Source organism: Jaculus jaculus, chromosome 1 (genome assembly GCF_020740685.1).
Source record: "Jaculus jaculus isolate mJacJac1 chromosome 1, mJacJac1.mat.Y.cur, whole genome shotgun sequence".
In the NCBI taxonomy this organism is placed as follows: Eukaryota; Metazoa; Chordata; class Mammalia; order Rodentia; family Dipodidae; genus Jaculus; species Jaculus jaculus.
In genome coordinates this window covers 308311513-308331389 of record NC_059102.1, presented here as the reverse complement: position 1 = coordinate 308331389, position 19877 = coordinate 308311513, and the positions used below count along the sequence as shown (strand labels likewise).

The window sequence follows — 19877 nt, the reverse complement described above, 5'->3', positions numbered from 1 at the left end:
GGGGTCAGAGGGCAACTTCTGGATTATTCCTCTCTTTCCACATCACTTGAGGCAGGGTTTCTCTGGATTTTGTTCGGTCTACCTTGTATTTTGAGATAGGGTCTTGCACTGAACCCAGAGCTCACTGATTTGGCTAGACTAGCTAGCCAGCAAGCCTAGCCATCCTTCTGTCTCCATTCCCCAGCGTTGGAATTACAAACACACAACATGCCTGGCTTTTATGTACTTGCTGGGGATCAAAATGCAAAGCCTCATGCTTATGAGCCTTCTCTTTAGCCCCTCACCATCTTTCTTTAAGTGTAAGTCAAAGTAACTACTCCACAGTGAATCATCTTAAGGCAGAAGTATAGATTTCACATATGTAAAGAATGAAGTACTGCATCTTACGAACTGCTGATTTTTTCATTGTTTTCTCAATCTGTTACTGTACAGTCTTTGAAATGGCTGTTTAACTTGCTGTAGGTTATAACTCGAAATGAACTCATGCTGGAAGAGACGAGAAACACCATCACAGTTCCAGCCTCTTTCATGTTGAGGATGCTGGCGTCACTGAATCATATTCGAGCTGGTGAGAACTTCAGTTTACAATTTACTCATTATTATATTCTAAATATGTGAAGCCCTGCTTTATTATATAATTTCCTTATCACAAAATGGAAGCGCTTTAACTTCTAAGCTAGGATTTCTATATTTGACCTTAGCATGTGAATTATCTCCTTATGAACTAAGTTTATTGAAAAACAGAATGAAGAGTTACTTTATTAGCTACTCTTCTGGGAGTACAAGTCTGTATGTAAACCTTAAGATATGAGGCACTGATGAGCAGGGTGGCACACACTGGTAATGCCAATGCTTGGGAGGTGGAGGGAGGAAGATTGGGAGTTAAAGGTCATCCTAGGCTGCATACCGAGTTCCAGACCAGCCTGAGAGACATGAGGCTGACCTGAAATAACCAGGAGGAGGACTTTCATGTGTTTTCAATACTGTGTTTAGATGGTAAACTAAGGTTCAATGACACAGATCAAAACAATTCAAATGTTGTAATATTCAAGAGAAAATTTAAAAATCTGTATTGATAACAGTGGAACATTCTAATATCTATTGTAAATAACAGGCTTATCAAGAAAATGTTTATTACTTTTCACTGATTCATAAATGCCTTTATATGTTGGATATATATATATATATATATATATATATATATATGTCATTTAATAACCATTTCTGTTACTCATACTATATCAATTATTATTCTGATTATTTCATAGAAATACCCTCATTTATCTCCAGCCCTTTAAAGTAGGTTATTCTAGAGCCGGAGAGATGGCTGAGCCATTAAGGCACATACCTGCAAAGCCCAAGGACCCAGGTTCGATTCTCCAGGTCCCACTTAAGCCAGATGCACATGGTGGTGCATGCATCTGGAGTTCGTTTGTAGTGGTTAGAGGCCCAGGTGTGCCCATCCATCCTCTCTCCCTCCCTCCCTCCCTCTCCCCTCCTTTCCTCCCTCTCTCTCTGTCTCTAATAAATAAATAAAATAAAATCTTTTTTAGGCCTGGATGGATGGCTTAGCAGTTAAGGCATTTGCCTGCAAAACCGAAGGACCCAGGTTCAATTCCCCAGGACCCATGTAAGCCAGATGCACAAGGGGACGCATGCATCTGGAGTTTGTTTGCAGTGGCTAGAGGCCCTGGCGTGCTCATGTTCTCTCTCTCTCTCTCTCTCTCTCTCTCTCTCTCTCTCTCTGTCCTCTGTCAAATAAATAAAAATAGTTTAAAAAATCTTTTTTAAGCCGGGCGTGGTGGCGCACACCTTTAATCCCAGCACTCGGGGGACAGAGGTAGGAGGATCACTGTGAGTTCAAGGCCACCCTGAGACTACAGAGTTAATTCCAGGTCAGCCTGGACCAGAGTGAGACCCTACCTCAAAAAACCAAAATATATATATATATTTTAAACCATAGTAAGCCAGGCATGGTCGTGCGCACCTTTAATCCCAGCACTGGGGAGGCCGAGGTAGGAGGGTCACCATGAGTTTGAGGCCACCCTGAGACTCCATAGCAAATTCCAGGTCAGCCTGGGATATAGTGAGACTCTACCTTGAAAAACCAAACCAAAAAAAAAAGCATAGTAAAGTAGGTTATTTTAAATAATTTGCTGAGGTTACTCACCCCAAGAAATGTTCAAGACTGAGTTTGAAATTAATTTCCAAACCTTTATTTCCCTGTAACCTGTAAATCTCACAGTAATATATTCAGATGAGTACATTCCTGTGATATACAAGTTTCTGGGTGATCTTTCACATTTATATATTGTATTTTTCCCTTACCATTCCAACTACTCTAGTGCTCTTTGAATTTGGAGGATGCACCAAATTCCCACCTCAGAGTTTTTATAATTACACGATTCCATTCCATCTGGCTTTTTGTTAAGATAACTTTTACTTGGCTGTAGAATCTGACCTCTCCTCCCGATTCCTAGACTTAAAGGCTGTGCTGCTGCTTAGTTGTCCTTTTCTCCATCTGCATTTGTTGTGTGACAACACAAGGAAGCTTCAGATTTTGAGGAGGACTGACTCTGCTTCCTCAAGCTCCACTAACATATGTAATCATTTGTATTCGATTTTACTTATCTTAAAGGCAGCGTCTTGCTGTGTAAATAAACTAGTGTTAAACTCAGTGTGTAGTCCAGGCTATCTCAAACTCAGTTTCCTGTGTCACCCCTCAGAGTATTGAGGTTATAGGTGTATGTCATTGCTCTCTATTTTACTTAAATAGAACATCTTAATGTTTTATTCTTTCATGAAAGGATACCATGTAATAAAAATAATGCAGTCTCATGGGCCAGTGGTATAGCTGAATGTCAGAGCTGTGATAGAGTCCCTGGGTTTGATTCCCAGCACCACCAAAAAATAATAGTAATAGGTTTTATGTTAACAGTCTCAGGTAAACATTATGTTGGCCAAAAATTCTTTTATTGTAGTTAGATCTCTCTCTCTCTCTCTCTTTCTCTCTCTTTTTTTTTTTTTTTTTTCTGAGATAGGGTCTCACTCTAGCCCAGGCTGACCTGGAATTTACTATGTATTCTCAGGGTGGCCTCAAACTCATGGTGATCCTCCTAGCTCTGCTTCCTGAGTGCTAGGATTAAAGTTGTGCCACCATACCCGGTGTGTTTAGATTTTTTTTTTTTGTTCATTTTTTATTTATCTATTTGAGAGAGACAGACACAGGGAGAAAGGCAGAGAGAGAGAGAGAGAGAGAGAGAGAATGGGCACACCAGGGCTTCCAGCCACTGCAAATGAACTCCAGATGCGTGTGCCCCCTTGTGCATCTGGCTAACGTGGGTCCTGGGGAATTGAGCCTCGAACCGGGGTCCTTAGGCTTCACAGGCAAGCGCTTAACCGCCAAGCCCTCTCTCCAGCCCTAGATTTCTTAGAAATTATCTATGAAGGTCTGTCTTTTTTTGTTTATTTACTTTACAAATATCTAATGAACACTAATTTAACAACAACTAAATTTTGTATAATTAAAGTCATACACTTCTTAACTATTTCATTTATTTATTTGAGAGGGATAGAGAGAGAATATGAATGGGCATGCCAGGGCCTCTAGCCACTGCAAATGAACTCTAGAGACATATGCCACCTCGTGCATCTGGTTTAAGTGGGTACTGGGGAATCGAACTTGGGTCCTTAGACTTCACAGGCAAATGCCTTAACTGCTAAGCCAGCTCTCCAGCCCCATACATCTTTTTTTACTTATAAATCTAATGCATACAAATGATCTGTTTTGTTGACATGGGGATATATATGTAGTCATCATGGAGGAGTTTTTTGTTGTTGTTGTTGTTGTTTTTCAAGATAGATTGAGTCTCACATTAGCCCAAGCTGACCTGGAATTCACTGTATAATCTCAGGATAGCCTTGAACTCACTGTGCGCCTCCTATCTCTGCCTCCCGAATGCTGGTATTAAAGGCATGTGCCACCATGCCTGGCTTGGAGGAGTTTTTTTTTAATGATTCACTTAGACAACTAATCATATAATTATATTCCTTCTATATGCTGTGCCTGGTGCTAGGATTCAGTAGGATTATTTAAATATTTGTAAATAGCAAAGAAAATCTAGGAAAATCCTGACCATGGTAGCCAGTAACTTTATGCTATTGCCTTCTTTATATACCATAATGGTCAAGATTATACCATAATGTTTAACCTCACTCTTGAGGATGTGGGATAGTGCTTGCCTAGCAGGGCCTGAGGCCTGGGATTCAATCCCAGACACACACAGCAGAAACAAACCAATAACAACAAGCCGGGCGTGGTGGTGCACGCCTTTAATCCCAGCACTGGGGAGGCAGAGGTAGGAGGATTGCCATGAGTTTGAGGCCACCCTGAGACTACATAGTGAATTCTAGGTCAGCCTGGGCTGTGAGACCCTCCCTTGAAAAACCATGCATGCACGTGTGCGCGCATGCACACACACACACACACACAAAACCAGTTTCATTGAGCTTCCTGTACTAGGTCTTAAGGATATAAAGTTAAATAGAAATAATTTTCAATCCAGGAGTTCACAGTCTTAATGTATAAGAAGTCAGTTAACTAATATTGTACCTGAGTTCATCATCATATGGTTCATAAAAGATATTCTGGAATGTGAAAGGAATTCATAGCTCTGCAGACTGGATCTTTGAAAAGTTCTGGGAAAAGAGGAGGATAGTTGGATTGGGCAGAAACTTCATTACTAATGAATTGCAGAAATATCCTAAACAAAGGAATAGCAAAGGTCATTAGCATAAGAAACTGTATTTGTTTTGGTCACCATTGTAGTCTGGGGTTTTAGCACAATTCCTGGAGCTAGAACTTTTTAAAAAAAATTTTTTTTTGTTGTTATTTTTATTTATTTATTTATTTGAGAGCGACAGACAGAGAGAGAAAGAGGCAGAGAGAGAGAGAGAGTGAATGGGCATGCCAGGGCCTCCAGCCACTGCAAACAAACTCCAGATGCGTGCGCCCCCTTGTGCATCTGGCTAATGTGGGTCTTGGGGAATCGAGCCTCAAACCAGGGTCCTTCGGCTTCAAAGGCAAGTGCTTAACCGCTAAGCCATCTCTCCAGCCTGGCGCTAGAACTTTTTAGTCTAGAATATGATCCCAAATATCCTCTCTCTAGTAGCCTCTCTTTCTGTGCCCCTCAATATCACTGATACACATTAAAACAACCTGCATGGAACCATTACAGAAGAATATACTATGTCAAGATCTTGAAATTTTTGTATGTTTCAGAATTAGATGAATATCAAAAGCTGATGGTCTTACTCTTTTGATCATTTGTTTCTAGAGGGAAAATTTTTTTAAATGTATCTACACATTGTAATGCATTGATTTTTACATATGTTACATATATTAATGCTTTGAATTATATACATATTTGTTCATTTTAAAGAAAAGCAGAGGTAATTATTTATAATGGTGACACTAAAATTACTTCTTTTTATGATTCTCATGTCTTTTCCAGACCGATTGGAGGGTGACCGATCAGAAGGTTCTGGTCTGGAGAATGAAAATGAGGATGAAGAATAATCAACTCTTTTGGCGAGCACCTAGATGTTCTGATCTTTGTATAAGACATTTATTATATTTCTTTTATTTACAGAACTTTAGTGCAATTTTAAAGCTGTTTTTTGGAGTTTTGCCCTTTAGGGGGACAACAAAACATTGGTTTGGAATGAGTGTGTGCATGAACTTGGGAGAGTGTGTAAACAAAACAAGCAAAATGTTTTTTAAAACTTTTTGCTATGTATAGAGTGCTATAAAATGCAAAGTGCAATATTTTCCCCAACCTTCAGATGTGGGAGCCTGGATCAATGTTGAAAAGTAATTTTCATTATAGTGAAAATGTTGGTTCAAATAAATTTCTACACTTGCCATTTGCATGATTGTTGCTTTCTAATTAAAGAAGTTGGTTGTTTTAAGATCCTAAATTTGACTTTTTATTTATTCCCTTGCTAGTTTGACCCACATTTTCTAATCTTTTTCTCTAACAAAATAGTACTGTCCTTTGTTGTCTATATTTACCTTTTCCATCTTGACTTGTGTTTGATAGAATTATAGAGAAGGGCTTTTTCATTATTTCTTTTCCAACATAATTTCTCTTACTTTGAGTCACCACCATCTTTCATGATTAGTGGTACCTCACCACATGTCAGTCACAGAGCATCATGGCAGGTTCACATTAGTTAGTTAATTGGTTGGTTGGTTGGTTGGTTGGTTAGTTAGTTAGTTAGTTAGTTAGTTAGTTAGTTAGTTAGTACGTACAGACAGCTTAAGGTGTTGGTTCTAGTCTGCCCACATCCTAGATTTGACTGCAACTTGTTGAGGATCCCATTTCTAATTTTTGGTATTTATAATTCTAGTGTCCACCCCCCCCCCATAAGCCCTACAGGGTTTGACCTGAAAATGCTCTGCAGACCTCTCAATCGTCCCCCCTCTTCCTGAGTCACCTACTTGTATCTTTCCTTCAGTCAACTATCAAGATATGCTAATTGATTTCCATCAGTCTAGTTACCTGCTCACATCTCTTCAATACATTTATAAGATTGTCTTCTCTTAATACCAAGTTATTCTCTATTTATGTACTTTCTGATGTCTCTCTTCCTCTTGTCATCCAAATAAATATCCATGGCTGATTTTTGCCACTTTCCTGATGTTTAGAGTCTTGACCTAACCCTACCTGCCAGGTGAGGGAGGGAGAGGACATTATGCTGCTCATGGTACTTGGAGGCAAAAATGCAACTATAGCAGAATTGTGTGTACATTGTTTAGTGATCCAGAAATGATTTCAAAACATGCAGGTTATCTCTTCTCACAGAGTATTTGCTACTACAGATTTGTGAATTGAACATTGGTTTCTCCATATACATATAAAATTTGTGTATGGATGGATGTGTGTGTGACAAAGTGTGTATGTGGAGGTTAGCAGACAACTTCAGGATGTCACCCTTTGCCTTCCACTTTGTTTGAAGCAGGGTCTGTCTTGTTTTTTTCTGCTGTGAACACTAGACTGGTTGGCCCACAAGCTTTGGGATTCTCCCAACTTAACCTCTCACAGCCCATCGGCACACTGGGGTGACAGACACATACTCGTATCCAGATTTGAGTGGCTTCCAGGGATCTGAACATTGGTCGTCAAGCTTGCTCAGCAGGCACTTTTAAGTCACTGAGCTATCCCACAGCCCAAAATCTCCCTTTTAAACTGTATGTGTGTGTGTGTGTGTGTGTAATTTTTTTTAGTTTACTTATGGGGCTGGAGAGATGGCTTAGTGGTTAAGGTGCTTGACTGAAAAGCCAAAGGACCTCGGTTTGATTCCCCAGGACCCACATAAGCCAGATGCACAAGGAGGCACATTTGTCTGGAGTTTGTTTGCAGTGGCTGGAGGCCCTGGTGCGTGCCCATCTCCCCCAAATAAATAAAGTGTTTTTTTTTTTTTTAAGAGGGACTTAAAATTTATTTATTTGCAGGAAGAAAGGGAGAGAGAAAAGGCATGCCAGCACCTCCAAAATCCAGCCACTGCAAAATAACTCCAGATGTATGCACCACCCTATGCATCTGGCTTTATGTGGGCACTGAGGAATCGAACCCCAGATTGTTAGGCATTGCAGGCACACGCCTTAACTGCTGAGCCATCTCTCCAGCCCTTAAGTTTTTTTTTTAGTTATTTGCAAGCAGAGAGAAATAGAGAGAATGGGCACCCCAGGGTCTCCAGCTGCCCCAGACACATGTACCACTCTGGCTTTATGTTGGTACTAGGAAATTGAACCCAGGTTGTTAGACTTTGCAGGTAAGCGCCTTAATGCTGAGCCATCTCTACAGCCCTAGATTCTCCCTTTTAAAGAGGGAGATACATGGCAACCAACCTTGCCAACTTAGCTGTGCCCTGTCTTCCCTGCATGCCTTTGCAAGTCAGTAGTTGGGGGAAAAAACTGAATTATACATTTGGGGTGAATGAACTCATCCGAAAACAGTCATGGAAAGCTGCCAAAATTATAACACTGACACAGGAAAGAATGTTGTCAAGGGCAGAACTGGAGCTCCATGTGGTACTTTATCCACCATCATCAGCATTAACCTTGAGCTCTAGCTCTTGATCACATCTGGAAGTGGCTACCTGACCCTCAGTAGTTGCCTGGTAGCTAACAATATCAATCTGACAGTCTGTCATAGTCACCTCAAGCATGCCTCTCTCTATTGATGTCTTCAGTATATTTTCTGCAACAGCTGCCTTTTTTTGTTGAAAGTAGTATATTCCTTTTGGTTTAATTATCAGGCAGTTGAAATGTTCCTGTTGTCGGAAATATAAATATCCTGCAGAAGAAAGGGCTAAATCAGATCCCAAGGTGACAGACTCTCTTTTCAACTTGTCCTTAAACAGTCTGAAAGGTGTAGCCACGTAGAGCATTTCTCTTGTAGAGAACAGCGTCGTGCATGGGGGACAGCACCTCCTCAGTTTGCTTAGTGGGTTCAGCTGGACTTCAGCATCCAGCCTTTGTTCCAGGCAAAGGCACAATAAATGTACACATCAGAAAACCTAGGCAGTAGTGAGAGGGACGAAGGAATTAGGAAAGCCAAACAGAGTAACTGCCTGGTTTCTGCCAAGTGTAAAGGTCTTAGTTTTATGTTCCCACTTCATTATTTGCCCTGTTCAAGCCATCTAGTTTCTAACTTTGGGATCATCTTTGCCTTCCCCTCTCCCATGCCATAGGGGAGGGCCTATGTTAGGACCACAGCACACAATTCACTTTCCTTATGTGTGAGCACATGCTCGTTTATGGAAGTCAGAGGACAACCTTGAGTGTCATGCCTTGGGCACCAACAACTTTTTTTTTTTTTTTTTTTTGAGATGGGTCCCCATTAGTCTCACCAATTAGACCAGACTAGCTTTCCAAAGAACCACAGAAATCCACCTGTCTCCATCTCCCCAGTGCTAGGATCATAGGTCTATGCCATCATGCCCAGCTTTTACATGGGTTCTGAGGAAAGTCTTCGTGCTTGCAAGACAAGCACTTTACTAACAGAGCAATGTCCCCAGCCCCTGATGTTTCTTCTGTTGCATAAAGTGGTAGCATGTGCATGCCATAGAGGAGGGTCAGGAAACTGCTGGCAGGGCTACTGGAGGACTCGGGTCACAGGAAATGCAACAGAAGAAAGTGAAGTGGCATGTGTCTACTCACTGGCACAGGATGGTGACAGAAGGCAGGAGGTATGGGAACTTTATTTTTCATGATAATATGTTTTAAATTTGCCAAAAGGTCTCCTACCAGCTACAGCAGTTTTGTTGACAATTTGAGGGTCTATGACTCATGCATGATTAGGGCAACCCAAACAAGTAGTTAGGACACGGCAAAGACAGAGTTAGGTCCTGGCTGCTTCCAGGATTCAGTGCACAGGGACAGGGAAGGGCAGACAGATGGTAAGCTGGATTCTAGGAGTTACTTACCCACCCACTCATAAAAAGAAGACAGTGTCACCACCTGCACAAGACCATCATAAGAGGAGGAAAAGATCATGACATCAAAATTAAAAGACTGATTGAGATGGGGAGGGGATATGATGGAGAATGGAGTTTCAAAGGGGAAAGTGGGGGGGGTATTACCATGGGTATTTTTATAATCATGGAAGTTGTTAATAAAAATTTGGGGGAAAAAAAAGACAGTGTCACGTGGTGTGGGCTATTCTGTCTCAGTGCTATCATCTTCCACTCACTTTGATAGACGATGCTTGATGCCGACAGATAGATGACTGATAGATAGGACAAATGATAGATAAAAGGGCACTGGGTCATAAACCTTTAAAAATCAGGTTTAGTGTGTGGCATGGACATAAGAAAGTCATGTCAATGGAACACTCAGGAGTCATAGATTATTACTAGAAAATTTTCAGTGCCAGGGATGGGATGCCTTCCAGTGAGTTGTCGGCCATGGAGGTCCCTGATACCCCCAAAACATGACAGGCCATTGCCAAGGCTCTTGGTTTCCCACCAGGAATAGATGGTAAGACCCTATTGCTGAAGATTCCACATACTTGGGTTTACAAGGTCACTGAGAAATCCTGCTGGAGCTGAACTGAAAACCGCTTCCATGTAGACCAGCTGACAGAAAGCTGGAAAAAGCCATGCTACATGCAGTTCAATGGGAGAGAGAGAAATCACCAGTGACGATACTCAACAGTGGACACTGCAAGCCTTAAAGTTGGCCAGCCAGGCCAAATGAGCCAATGGATGCAATAGTAGCATGTCTGTTAAGGGAGAAACCAATTGCCCTCTAAGGTGATTGGAGGCCTGCTCCATGAGAGGAAATACATCCCTGATACTGAAAGCCTAGAACAGGAGTAGTCATGAACCCTAGGAGTGTAACGTTTGCCGGTGGTGTCTGGTGAAATGTATATTCTACGCTGATCAAACTGCCCAGGAAACACTTCTGTTAATGTTCATACCCATATATTAATGCTGCTTTCACTCTTGGTTAGAGAAGCTTCTCTTTTCAGATGTCAGCCTTGGGATGACTCAGAAGGCACCATGGTGCTGAGAAGTGACAGGAGAGTGCTCAGCACTGAAATATCACATCTTTCAAGGCTCAGGGTCCATTTTAGAAGAGGTGGGGGAAAAAATGTTAAGAGCCAAAGGAAGGGTAGGGCTCCTTACTACGTGCCTCCCCAGAAACAAAATGGCCTGGATATTCATGACCTCGCAGTACCTGACACTACCTACACAAGACCATCATAAAAGGAGGAAAAGATCATGACATCAAAATAAAAGACTGATTGAGAGGGAGAGGGGATATGATGGAGAGTAGAGTTTCAAAGGGGCAAGTGGAGGGAGGAAATTACCAAGGGTTATTGTCTACAATTATGGAAATTGTCAATAAAAAAAGAAATAGTCATGTAACACTACTCCATGAGTTTTAATTGCCTTGTGCAATTTATGAAAAATGCGTGGGTAGACAGATATTGCCCAAGTGACTTTTTAAAAAAATTATTTCAGAGAGAGGGAGGATGGGTGGTCCAAAGCCTCCAGCCACTACAAATAAACTCCAGACGCATGAGGAATCGAACCTGGGTCCTTACGCTTTGCAAGCAAGCACCTTAACCACTAAGCCATCTCTCCAGCCTTTCATTTTATTTATTTATTTGCTATTTTATTTGAGAGAAAGAGGAAAACAGAGAGATTGGGCACTCCAGGGCCTTTAGCTGCTGCAAACAAACTCCAGAAGCATGTGCCACCTTTTGCATCTGGCTTATTGCATGGGTTCTGGGGAATCGAACCTGGGTCCTTTGGCTTCACAGGTAAGTGCCTTAACCACTAACACATCCCTCCAGCACCAGGCCCCCATTTTAATAAGAGCATCCCCACCCTCAATTCTGCAGTAAGCTCCCCCTTGCTTAATCCTGTTTTTAGCCCATGGGGAGTTAAGACAGGATTATGGCTCTAGAAAATGGAGGGATGAGTCAGCCATGTTGAAAGACCACAAGTTCAAACTGCCAGTTACCACAGCTATATGCATTCCAAAAAAAACATTTAATTGGGTAAAACTATTCTAAATACACTTTTACTTATTTATAAATACTGATTTATGTATAATAACCCTAAACATTTTTCTTATCTTCAAAAACATCATCCAAAGCTTCGAGTTAAATATATTTGAGAATTAGCTTGCCTTTTTTTTTTCAGTTTGGTTTTGAAGCACTTCTGCATGCAGGTCTCCGTTGTGACAATGGCACAGGACTCCTCTAAGCATGTCCACTTCACTGACCGACCCATCCCCTGCACATACGCTTTCTGCTGTGCTCATCCTGGCCTTGTCCCCCTGGTCTTGTGAAACTCTGGAACTGGCTTTTCCTCGGGGACAAGCTGACTTGCCTGTGATTTGTGAGTCTCACGTGGTATCAAAAGGAGAAGCAGAACGCTGCTCGTTCTGAAGTCATTAATGCTGCTCATGGAGATGCATCTGGGGAGTAAATACGGCATGGTATGTTATGTTGTCCCAAAAATTACGCTGATGAAAACTGTGCTGTTGGTGAGCTTGTACAGATTTGTGCTTTGAATGCTTTCCCATACAGCCCAGCTGACCTGTTCTGATGAGGGAACCTTGTACCTGTTTTTTTCTCCATGAGCTACACAGTTGGCTCCTTTCTCCTCTCCTCAGCCTCATGACCAGGACCTGGAATTCGGTTCCTGACTCTGATTGAACTCAGGTCACTTAAGACCTGGGAGTTTCCCTTGGCCTTCCTGATTCTTTATGGTCCCTCTCCCTAACTTACAAGGACAGTACCCGTCGGCCCCTTTCAGTCACTCATGTTTGAACATTTTTCAACATTTCGTGGCTCAGGTGGAAACTGACTTTACCTCCCCCTTCCACACGCTGCCTGGAGTTTGCACACACTGTGGGGAGTCGCACCAACACTTGTCCCTGCTTTGCACTCTCCGTTCAGGGGCTCAGAGAGCTAGAGGTTGTGTGAACAAGAACCTCTCCAGCACTTCCCTCTGCAACACTTCATTGTTAAGTAACCATTGTTAAGTAACCATTCAGGGCAATGTAAAAATTCTCTATTTTTATGCAAATAGTGCATTAGCATGCAAATACATTTGTAACAGAAAAGCTCATTTTTGTTTCCAAATGCTAGTCAGCTTTTCCATGCTTCTATTGCCTTCCCTTTCCCCAACACTGGTCCTTTGTTTCCCAGAAGCTCTTCAGTGCTACACAGCAGGCCACAATTCCCCTAGCAACACCTCCAATGTGGGATTACTGTTGCCTTCCCGGGAGCTTCGTAGTGTCGCAGAGCTCCCTGTGAGGCAGGCAGGACCCACCCCCTCAGCTACCCTGAGAAGCTAAGCTCTACCTGCATTCAGGTGCTGTGCCTGCTGCTCCGTAGCATTTCCTCCGGTGACGCGCGCACGTGCCCTCTGAGGGAGCCCTCCCCGGATTCCACCCTCCACCCCCCCACACACACTCACTACAGAACTTCTTGTTACAGATGAAGAAACCAAGATGCAGAAATACTGAGTACCTTGCCCAAGAGCATAAGAAAGAGCCTGGGGTCTGAACTCACGACCGGGCCTGCTGTATCTCCTCTACACCGAAGTGAAGGCAGGGCGGCTGGAGTGCTGAGGACGTAATGGCCTCTCAGATGTGCAGCAGGTCTGGTCGGACTCAGCACATGCTTTCCCTTTGCCACATCATCCTCACCCTTCCTTCCAAACAAGGTCACAAGTGCCTCCTATGGTCTGTCCAGAGAGATGTGTGCACTTTGTGGGAGCACATTGTCTGTTTGGGGGAATATGTATATAGCTCTATCTCAACAGCCCAACATCTCTCAATGGATCAGAGCTCTTTGCCTCCCTCTAATTGTCCTGACCCAAACTACAGTCAGTAGTGTGCAAATACTGAGTCTCATCGCTGGTCAGTTCTTTGCAGTGAGACTACACAGCAGTTACTCAAACATGAAAGGACGTAAGCACCAGATGGCTGTTGTCCTCCATCCTGCCTGCCCCAGGAGCTGTGCTTTGCCTACGATCACGCAGCTCTGTATAGACGGTACTGCCAACCCAAAAGGTGGTCATGCACTTGGGTGGGCCTTGGTCATGATGGAGTTCAGAGCAAGCATTTTCCACCAGCAGCCAACAAGCAAAGTTTATTCCTTTGCTCTTCATGACTACGCTGCTGCCACCTAGTGTATAAGGCCCTGAGATCTCTTGGTGTTAGGCCAGGGAAGAATAGGTGCTGAGCTCTGTGCACTGTGGGGGGGGGTGGGGGGACAATGCCTTCTGGGCCACAGTAGCCACCACAGCTGACATCAGGAGCATAGGGACCAGATCAGAGGGACAGTCTAGTGAAAGAAGCAGAGATGGACAACAGCTCTGAAGGGAGGCCTGGCAGAACCAGAAGACAGCGGACAGAGGGAACGGAGGTATCTAAACAAAAAGTGGCCTATTATCCCACCTGCCAGTCCACGGAGGCCCTCGGGGAAGGCCTGAGGCCTGCTAGCATGAGCAGTTTGCAGCTTGTGAGCCCATGCTTAGCTGCAGTGCAGGGCTTCTGCGCCCAAGGCACCTGTCCTCCAGGCCTCTCAGAAACCCCAGCGTGTGGGAGGTTCTCTGCCCTCTCCCCACACCCACTGATCTCACTTCTCTCTGTTCAAACGGGCAAGACTGAATTCCTGAATGTGCAAACTGGAGTTCTATCTCCTAAACATCCTCCAAGACTGAGCTCACTGCCTCCTCGTACCCAGGCATGCTTAACTCCCTCCAAAGAAACGCCCGCCTCCACCTCCACCTGGGCCAGTTCCTGCTTAACCACTGCCTGCCAGGGCTCTGCGTTAGCATTTCCTGGGCCTAGCTAGGGGGAAACAGGCTAGGGTTACTGTCCCCCAGTGGCCGGTTTTGTGTGCAGTGTCTGGTAGATGAATACACGAATGAACTCACACAGTTAAAAGAGAAGTGCACATACATTAATGTTACTCTCACTTTTTCATTAGAGAACTTTCTCTTTTCAGATGGCAGTGACCTTGGGATGACTCAGAAGGCATCATGGTGCTGAAAAGTGACAGAGGAGTGCTCAGCACTGCAATATCTCTATCACACCTTGCAAGGCTCAGGGTCTATTGCGGAAAAGGTGCGGAAAGAATGTAAGAGCCAAAGGAAAGGGTAGGACTCCTTACAAGGTGCTCCCCCAGACACAAAATGGCCTGGATATCCATGACCTCACAGCGCCTGACACTACCTACACAATATCATCATAATAGGACGATCATAACATCAAAATAAAAGAGGGGGAGGAGATATGAGAGTGGAGTTTCAAAGGGGAAAGTGGGGGGAGGGAGAGAATTACCATAGGATATTGTTTACAATCATGGAAGTTATTATAAAAAAAATTTAAATAAACCCCCCCCAGCAAAAGAGGAGGGGTGCAGAACAATAAAATGCAGTATTTCTTTTCCTTTTTTTTTTTCGAGGTAGGGTCTCACTCTGGCCTAGAATTGACTATGTAGTCTCAAGGTGGCCTTGAACTCATGGCAATCCTCCTACCTCTGCCTCCCGAGTGCTGGGATTAAAGGCATGTGCCACCACGCCCAGCCTTGAAATGCAGTATTTCTAGGTAAGTTTTAAATTAAATCTAATTATGTCCCGGCAAATGTGGGGTCTGCCAGTGGCATCTCAGAGGCCTCAGGATCCTTTCCACAGAACCCAGCCCAGCACAATCAGAGAAATATTCTCCAACCCTTGGATCCCAAGCCACTTTTGACCGTACTAAGTCAGCGACCCTTCCCAAGGTTAAGGTTTCTTTGCTCCACTTCTGTGAATACTGGTTAATCAGGAATATGGTCCCTTTGGACTCTGGACAAGTGCTAGAGAGATATATACAGAATATATATAGAAAATATAAACTTAAAAATGCTGCCGAGAATGCCAGCAAAGTCTGTCTTCTGACCCCTGCCACTCCCATCTGGAACCTGGCTAGTGCCCAGCATACAGGTGGTGCAGAGTGGGTAGGGTTGATGAAATCAACCACCACATAGACAGCAGACCCCAGGCCTCAGGCTCAAGAAAGATCTGGAAACTGCAGATGGGGAGCCATAGGAAAAAGACTGCCTCTCCAGGAGCCAGCCAGACCCCAGAAAAAACACTGGAAAGGAATTCACTTTCTGCAATAGTTGCTTGGAAGTCTGTCTCCTCAGCTAGGCAAGGCAAGGAGAGTCCTGAAATAAGGAGAGCAAGAAGGAAATTCAGTGCCTAGAGAGGTGGTAGCCAACACACACGCAAAGGCCCAGTGCTCACGGTATGCTGCCTCAGGTGGCAGTAGTAGTAACTTGTTCCCAGGAGTGTCCCCAAGGCTGGCTATGCCCACTGCTCACTCCAGCATCTCCCTCATTTCCCGTGCGAGTGACTGCCCACAGTTCTTGGCGGCCGTGCTTGGCACCTTGGCCCCAGCGTTGACTAGCCTGTGGTAAGCCCTGACCAAATGTTTTCCTTCCAGTTGAAAAAAAAAAATCCTAGATGAAACACGTGCCACTGCCCATTCTGTCTTCAATAGTGGTTTCTCCCTTCTTTTGAAATGCTAAAGAATCTATCATTGAAGAGGTGGATGGGGTGAACCCCATCCTGAGAGGTCTGTGGGCTGCCCCTGTACCACCAGCAGAAGGTGCCACAAAGGCAGGACGGGAGGTATGGGGTCTATCTAGGGTACTCGGTTCTGGGTACTCTCCGGATTATTTAGTATTTTAGTCTAGTACTACTGGTCCCACACTCCTTAGATCAGTCTCACAGACCCCCTCCCCCCGTGGTACTGTAATGTTGAAAAAGGAAGTGCTTGTCCTTTCACACCGAATGCCTCAGCAGCTACGCATGTCTGGACCAGCAGGGCAGGGAACAAAGTGAAGAAGACAGGATCCATGTAGTGGCTCCACGGTCTCAGTCCTGGATGTCCCATCCCCCAGAGCCACAGCCACATCTCCATCTGCTTTTCCTGTGAGCTTTGGCAGCCTCTGCCATGGATCCATTCTGGGGACCCAGAAGCAGCCCACCTGCAGGCTCACCGCAGACGCTGAAGTCAGACCGGAGACATTACGTGTAGTCGTTCTGCTCACAGGTGTTTCCTTCCCGCACTGCGCCCTCTGTTCCTGGTGAGTGTTCCAGGGCCCGGCACACCAGTGGTGCTGGGAATCCTTCCACAGGCCAGCAGCAGCTTCGGCTCCAGCTCCCAGAGACCCTCATCTCTGTTCTGCAGCTAAAACGTTCCCTTCGTCAATGCTCTGCAGCTGCAACCGGGGGTTCATGAGAGTTCTACTGCCTCGGCGGCCCCCAAAGCTGGCCCCTGGGACAGTCCGTGCTGTGAACAAGACCCCTGGCAAAGCCTCCTCCCCAAATAAGTTGATTTTGGCTTCAGCCTCAATGGCTTTGGCCAAACTGGCTGCATAACTGTCCAGGGACTTGTGTACTTCAGCTCTCACATGAAGAATTGGGTTCTTGGCAGCCTCTGGGGAAGAAGACACCAAGAAGGTTAGCAGAGGGGCCAGGACCACAGTGACCCTGCAAATACGGCTGCTGTTGACTTGCTGCCCTACAGAGGAGAGGTGAGCTGAGGTTACAGGTAGGGATTCTGAAGTCAGATTTGCCAGATTAAAATTCTGGACTTCTTAGCCGGGCGTGGTGGCGCACGCCTTTAATCCCAGCACTCGGGAGGCAGAGGTAGGAGGATCGCCGTGAGTTCGAGGCCACCCTGAGACTCCATAGTGAATTCCAGGTCAGCCTGGGCTACAGTGAGACCCTACCTTCAAAAAAATCAAAAAAAAAAATAAATAAATAAAATAAAATAAAATTCTGGACTTCCCAATTTACCACTTGGAAAATGTTAGATGTTATTTAATCTAGTTTGAGTTTCCCTGTCTGTTAACAGAAGAAACCTGTTACTTCACAAGATTATTTTGATAAATGAATGAGTGAATTCTTTCTAAGGGCCTAGGTGTAGCCCTTAGAAATAGCTTGATAAATATTTCTACTAATGTTAATCACAACTGTTATATCTGAAAGAATTCTATTCTTTTTTTATTTATGTACTTATCTGACAGTGCCAGAGAGAAGAGTGTGTGTGTGTGTGTGTGTGTGTGTGAAAGAGAGAGAGAGAGAGAGAGAGGGAGAGAGAGAGAGGGAGGGAGGGAGAGAGAATGGGCACGCCAGGGCTTCCAGCCACTGCAAACAAACTCCAGATGCATGCGCCCCCTTGTGCCGCAAAGCCATCTCTCCAGCCCAATTCTATTCTTTAAACTCCTTAAAACAGCATAATCTGGTCTGGGGAGATGGCTTAGCAGTTAAGGTGTTTGCCTGCAAAACCAAAGGATCCTGGCTTGACTCTCCAGGTCTCACGTAAGCCAGATGCACAAGGTGACACATACATCTGGAGTTCATTTGCAGTGGCTAGAGGCCCTGGAATGCCCATTCCCCCCTCTTTCTCCCTCTCAAATAAATAAAATAGAATAAACAGCATAATCTATGGCTATAAACTTCCACAGAACCCAACTATCTTGTCTCTGTCCTCTTCATATGGCTCAGTTTCCCTAAATGTGGGGAGCCTCTGGTTTGGACTAATACCCCTGACAGCAACCATAATAGAGAGAAAGAAAGTGGCTCTTCATTTACATACACAGGGCCCTGTTTTTATAGACCTCAGTTGCCTAAGGTCTCGGAATATTTGGGAACAAGTTCTTCTCGTCTCACATTTTTCTGGAGAGCAGGCAATTTGTATCCCACTCTCCAGGAGGGAAAAGATGGGGGGGAGGGGTTGGCCCTGCCCTGCCCCCACTGAGGGAGGGTGCTGTTCCTTGTGGCACTTGCTCTCAGCACCTGGCCTGCTGGTTGCCCCAGCATGAAGGACGCACAAAGCAGCAGGCTTGGCCCTGTGTGGCTTGGGAGTCTGGGGAGGGTTTTGACTCATTTTTCCTGTAGAGAACGGTAATAGAAAGCGTGCAAAGCTGCTGGTCCTGGCTGTTTGTAAACCTGCTTATACATCCTCTTCTCTAGCCATCCTGACCACCTCTCCACTCAAAGTGAATTCAGGGAAGGAGACACAAGACTGATGAGAAACCAAAACTCTGCTGGGCCCACATCATTTTCCTATCCGGTACTTACATGGGAAAAAGCACTGGCCCCACCACCCTTACATCCCCCTTATGTCAGGTTCTCACTGGATGAGATTTAGAGAAAAAAGAGATCCCTACATCTTGTGGGGAGCATGAGTGGCTATCACTTATCCATTTACCACGTTCAGATGGAAAACTAACCCTAAATCCCAGAGACGACAAGGGTTGACTAGGTGTTAACAGGTAGAGTGGGAAAGTGTGGGCAATGAACATATTTCCTTGTAAGACTCAAATGTGTCAGCTACACTAGCAAGGATGGCAGCTTGACCTCCACTCACTGGGTTATATTTCCACTGTCCACTGGAGGAAATGGGCTCAGATTCATAACTGCACATCATCCTCAAAGGAAAGAAACTATGCAACCAGGCCAATTCTACTGGGAAGAGATATGAACCCGGATCTGGGCTTTGTGTGCATGGCCTTCCACAGCGTTTGCCGGGCCTTAGACACTGCTTCCACAGTGTTTGCCGGGCCTTAGGCACTGCTTGCTCTGAACCAGGTGCCTCAGGACTGGAGTGAGATCAGAAGACTGCAGTAATCAGGTGGGCACAGGTGATGAAACCCTGGCACGCTGTGGTCAGGAATATGGCTAAGCCAAGAAGACTCCCAAGATCCTCCCTCTCCTTGCACCCGTGTTTGCCTGAAGCAATCACATAAACCAACCTTTGATCTGTTCCACTTCGTCCTCGAATGTCACAGAGCTCCTTCTCTTAGGTGGGCAAGTGCACTGGGAGGGAGGGTTGTCATCAGACGTGCAGTCTTCCAGCAGCATCACATCGGTCCCTAAGACAAGGGCAGACTGAGCATGTGTAACTAGCAACACTGAGGGTCCCCTTCCCTCCCCACCCCCACCTTGTTTCAACACTCCTTGACTTTGCCTCTGAGTCCTTTGATCTCGGGTAGGTACAGCTAACTTCCCTGCAGTACCTGCCAAGAAATGCCCCATCTGTCATCCCATTCCAGGGGTCTGCAGAGCGGTGGGGTTGCTTCTGCTACACAGAAGCTGTGACAATGTTCTCGCCAGCAGCAGGGAATGAGCCACAACCCATGGGGGTTCATGTGGAGGACTGGGGAGAACCAGGGCTGAGTGGAGAGGGTCTACTCAAAGCCACTCCACATGCTGACGATGCTGGTTTCAGAGTGTGTCTCTATTACCACAGTCAAAATACATTGTGTGAGGACTTAGTGGTTAAG

The 19877-nt window shown here is 44.9% G+C and overlaps 2 protein-coding genes across 6 annotated transcripts in view; one reads left to right on the top strand and one right to left on the bottom strand.

Annotated features, from left to right (window-relative positions):
• The window catches only part of Dcaf6 (DDB1 and CUL4 associated factor 6), a 138194-nt gene extending 132215 nt beyond the window's left edge, over nt 1–5979 (top strand). For all 3 annotated transcript variants that reach the window (XM_045145712.1, XM_004658819.3, XM_004658820.3), the window contains 2 exons: nt 463–568; nt 5514–5979. In XM_045145712.1, coding sequence (XP_045001647.1) covers nt 463–568; nt 5514–5578 — 171 coding nt within the window. In that variant the 3' untranslated portion in view covers nt 5579–5979. The remainder of the gene's footprint in view (nt 1–462; nt 569–5513) is intronic.
• An 8968-nt stretch (nt 5980–14947) lies between these two features.
• Nucleotides 14948–19877, bottom strand: part of Gpr161 (G protein-coupled receptor 161) — a 59222-nt gene continuing 54292 nt past the window's right edge. For all 3 annotated transcript variants that reach the window (XM_045160782.1, XM_045160788.1, XM_045160792.1), the window contains exons 5-6: nt 19347–19466; nt 14948–17023 (exon numbers count right to left, since the gene is read on the bottom strand). In XM_045160782.1, coding sequence (XP_045016717.1) covers nt 16758–17023; nt 19347–19466 — 386 coding nt within the window. In that variant the 3' untranslated portion in view covers nt 14948–16757. The remainder of the gene's footprint in view (nt 17024–19346; nt 19467–19877) is intronic.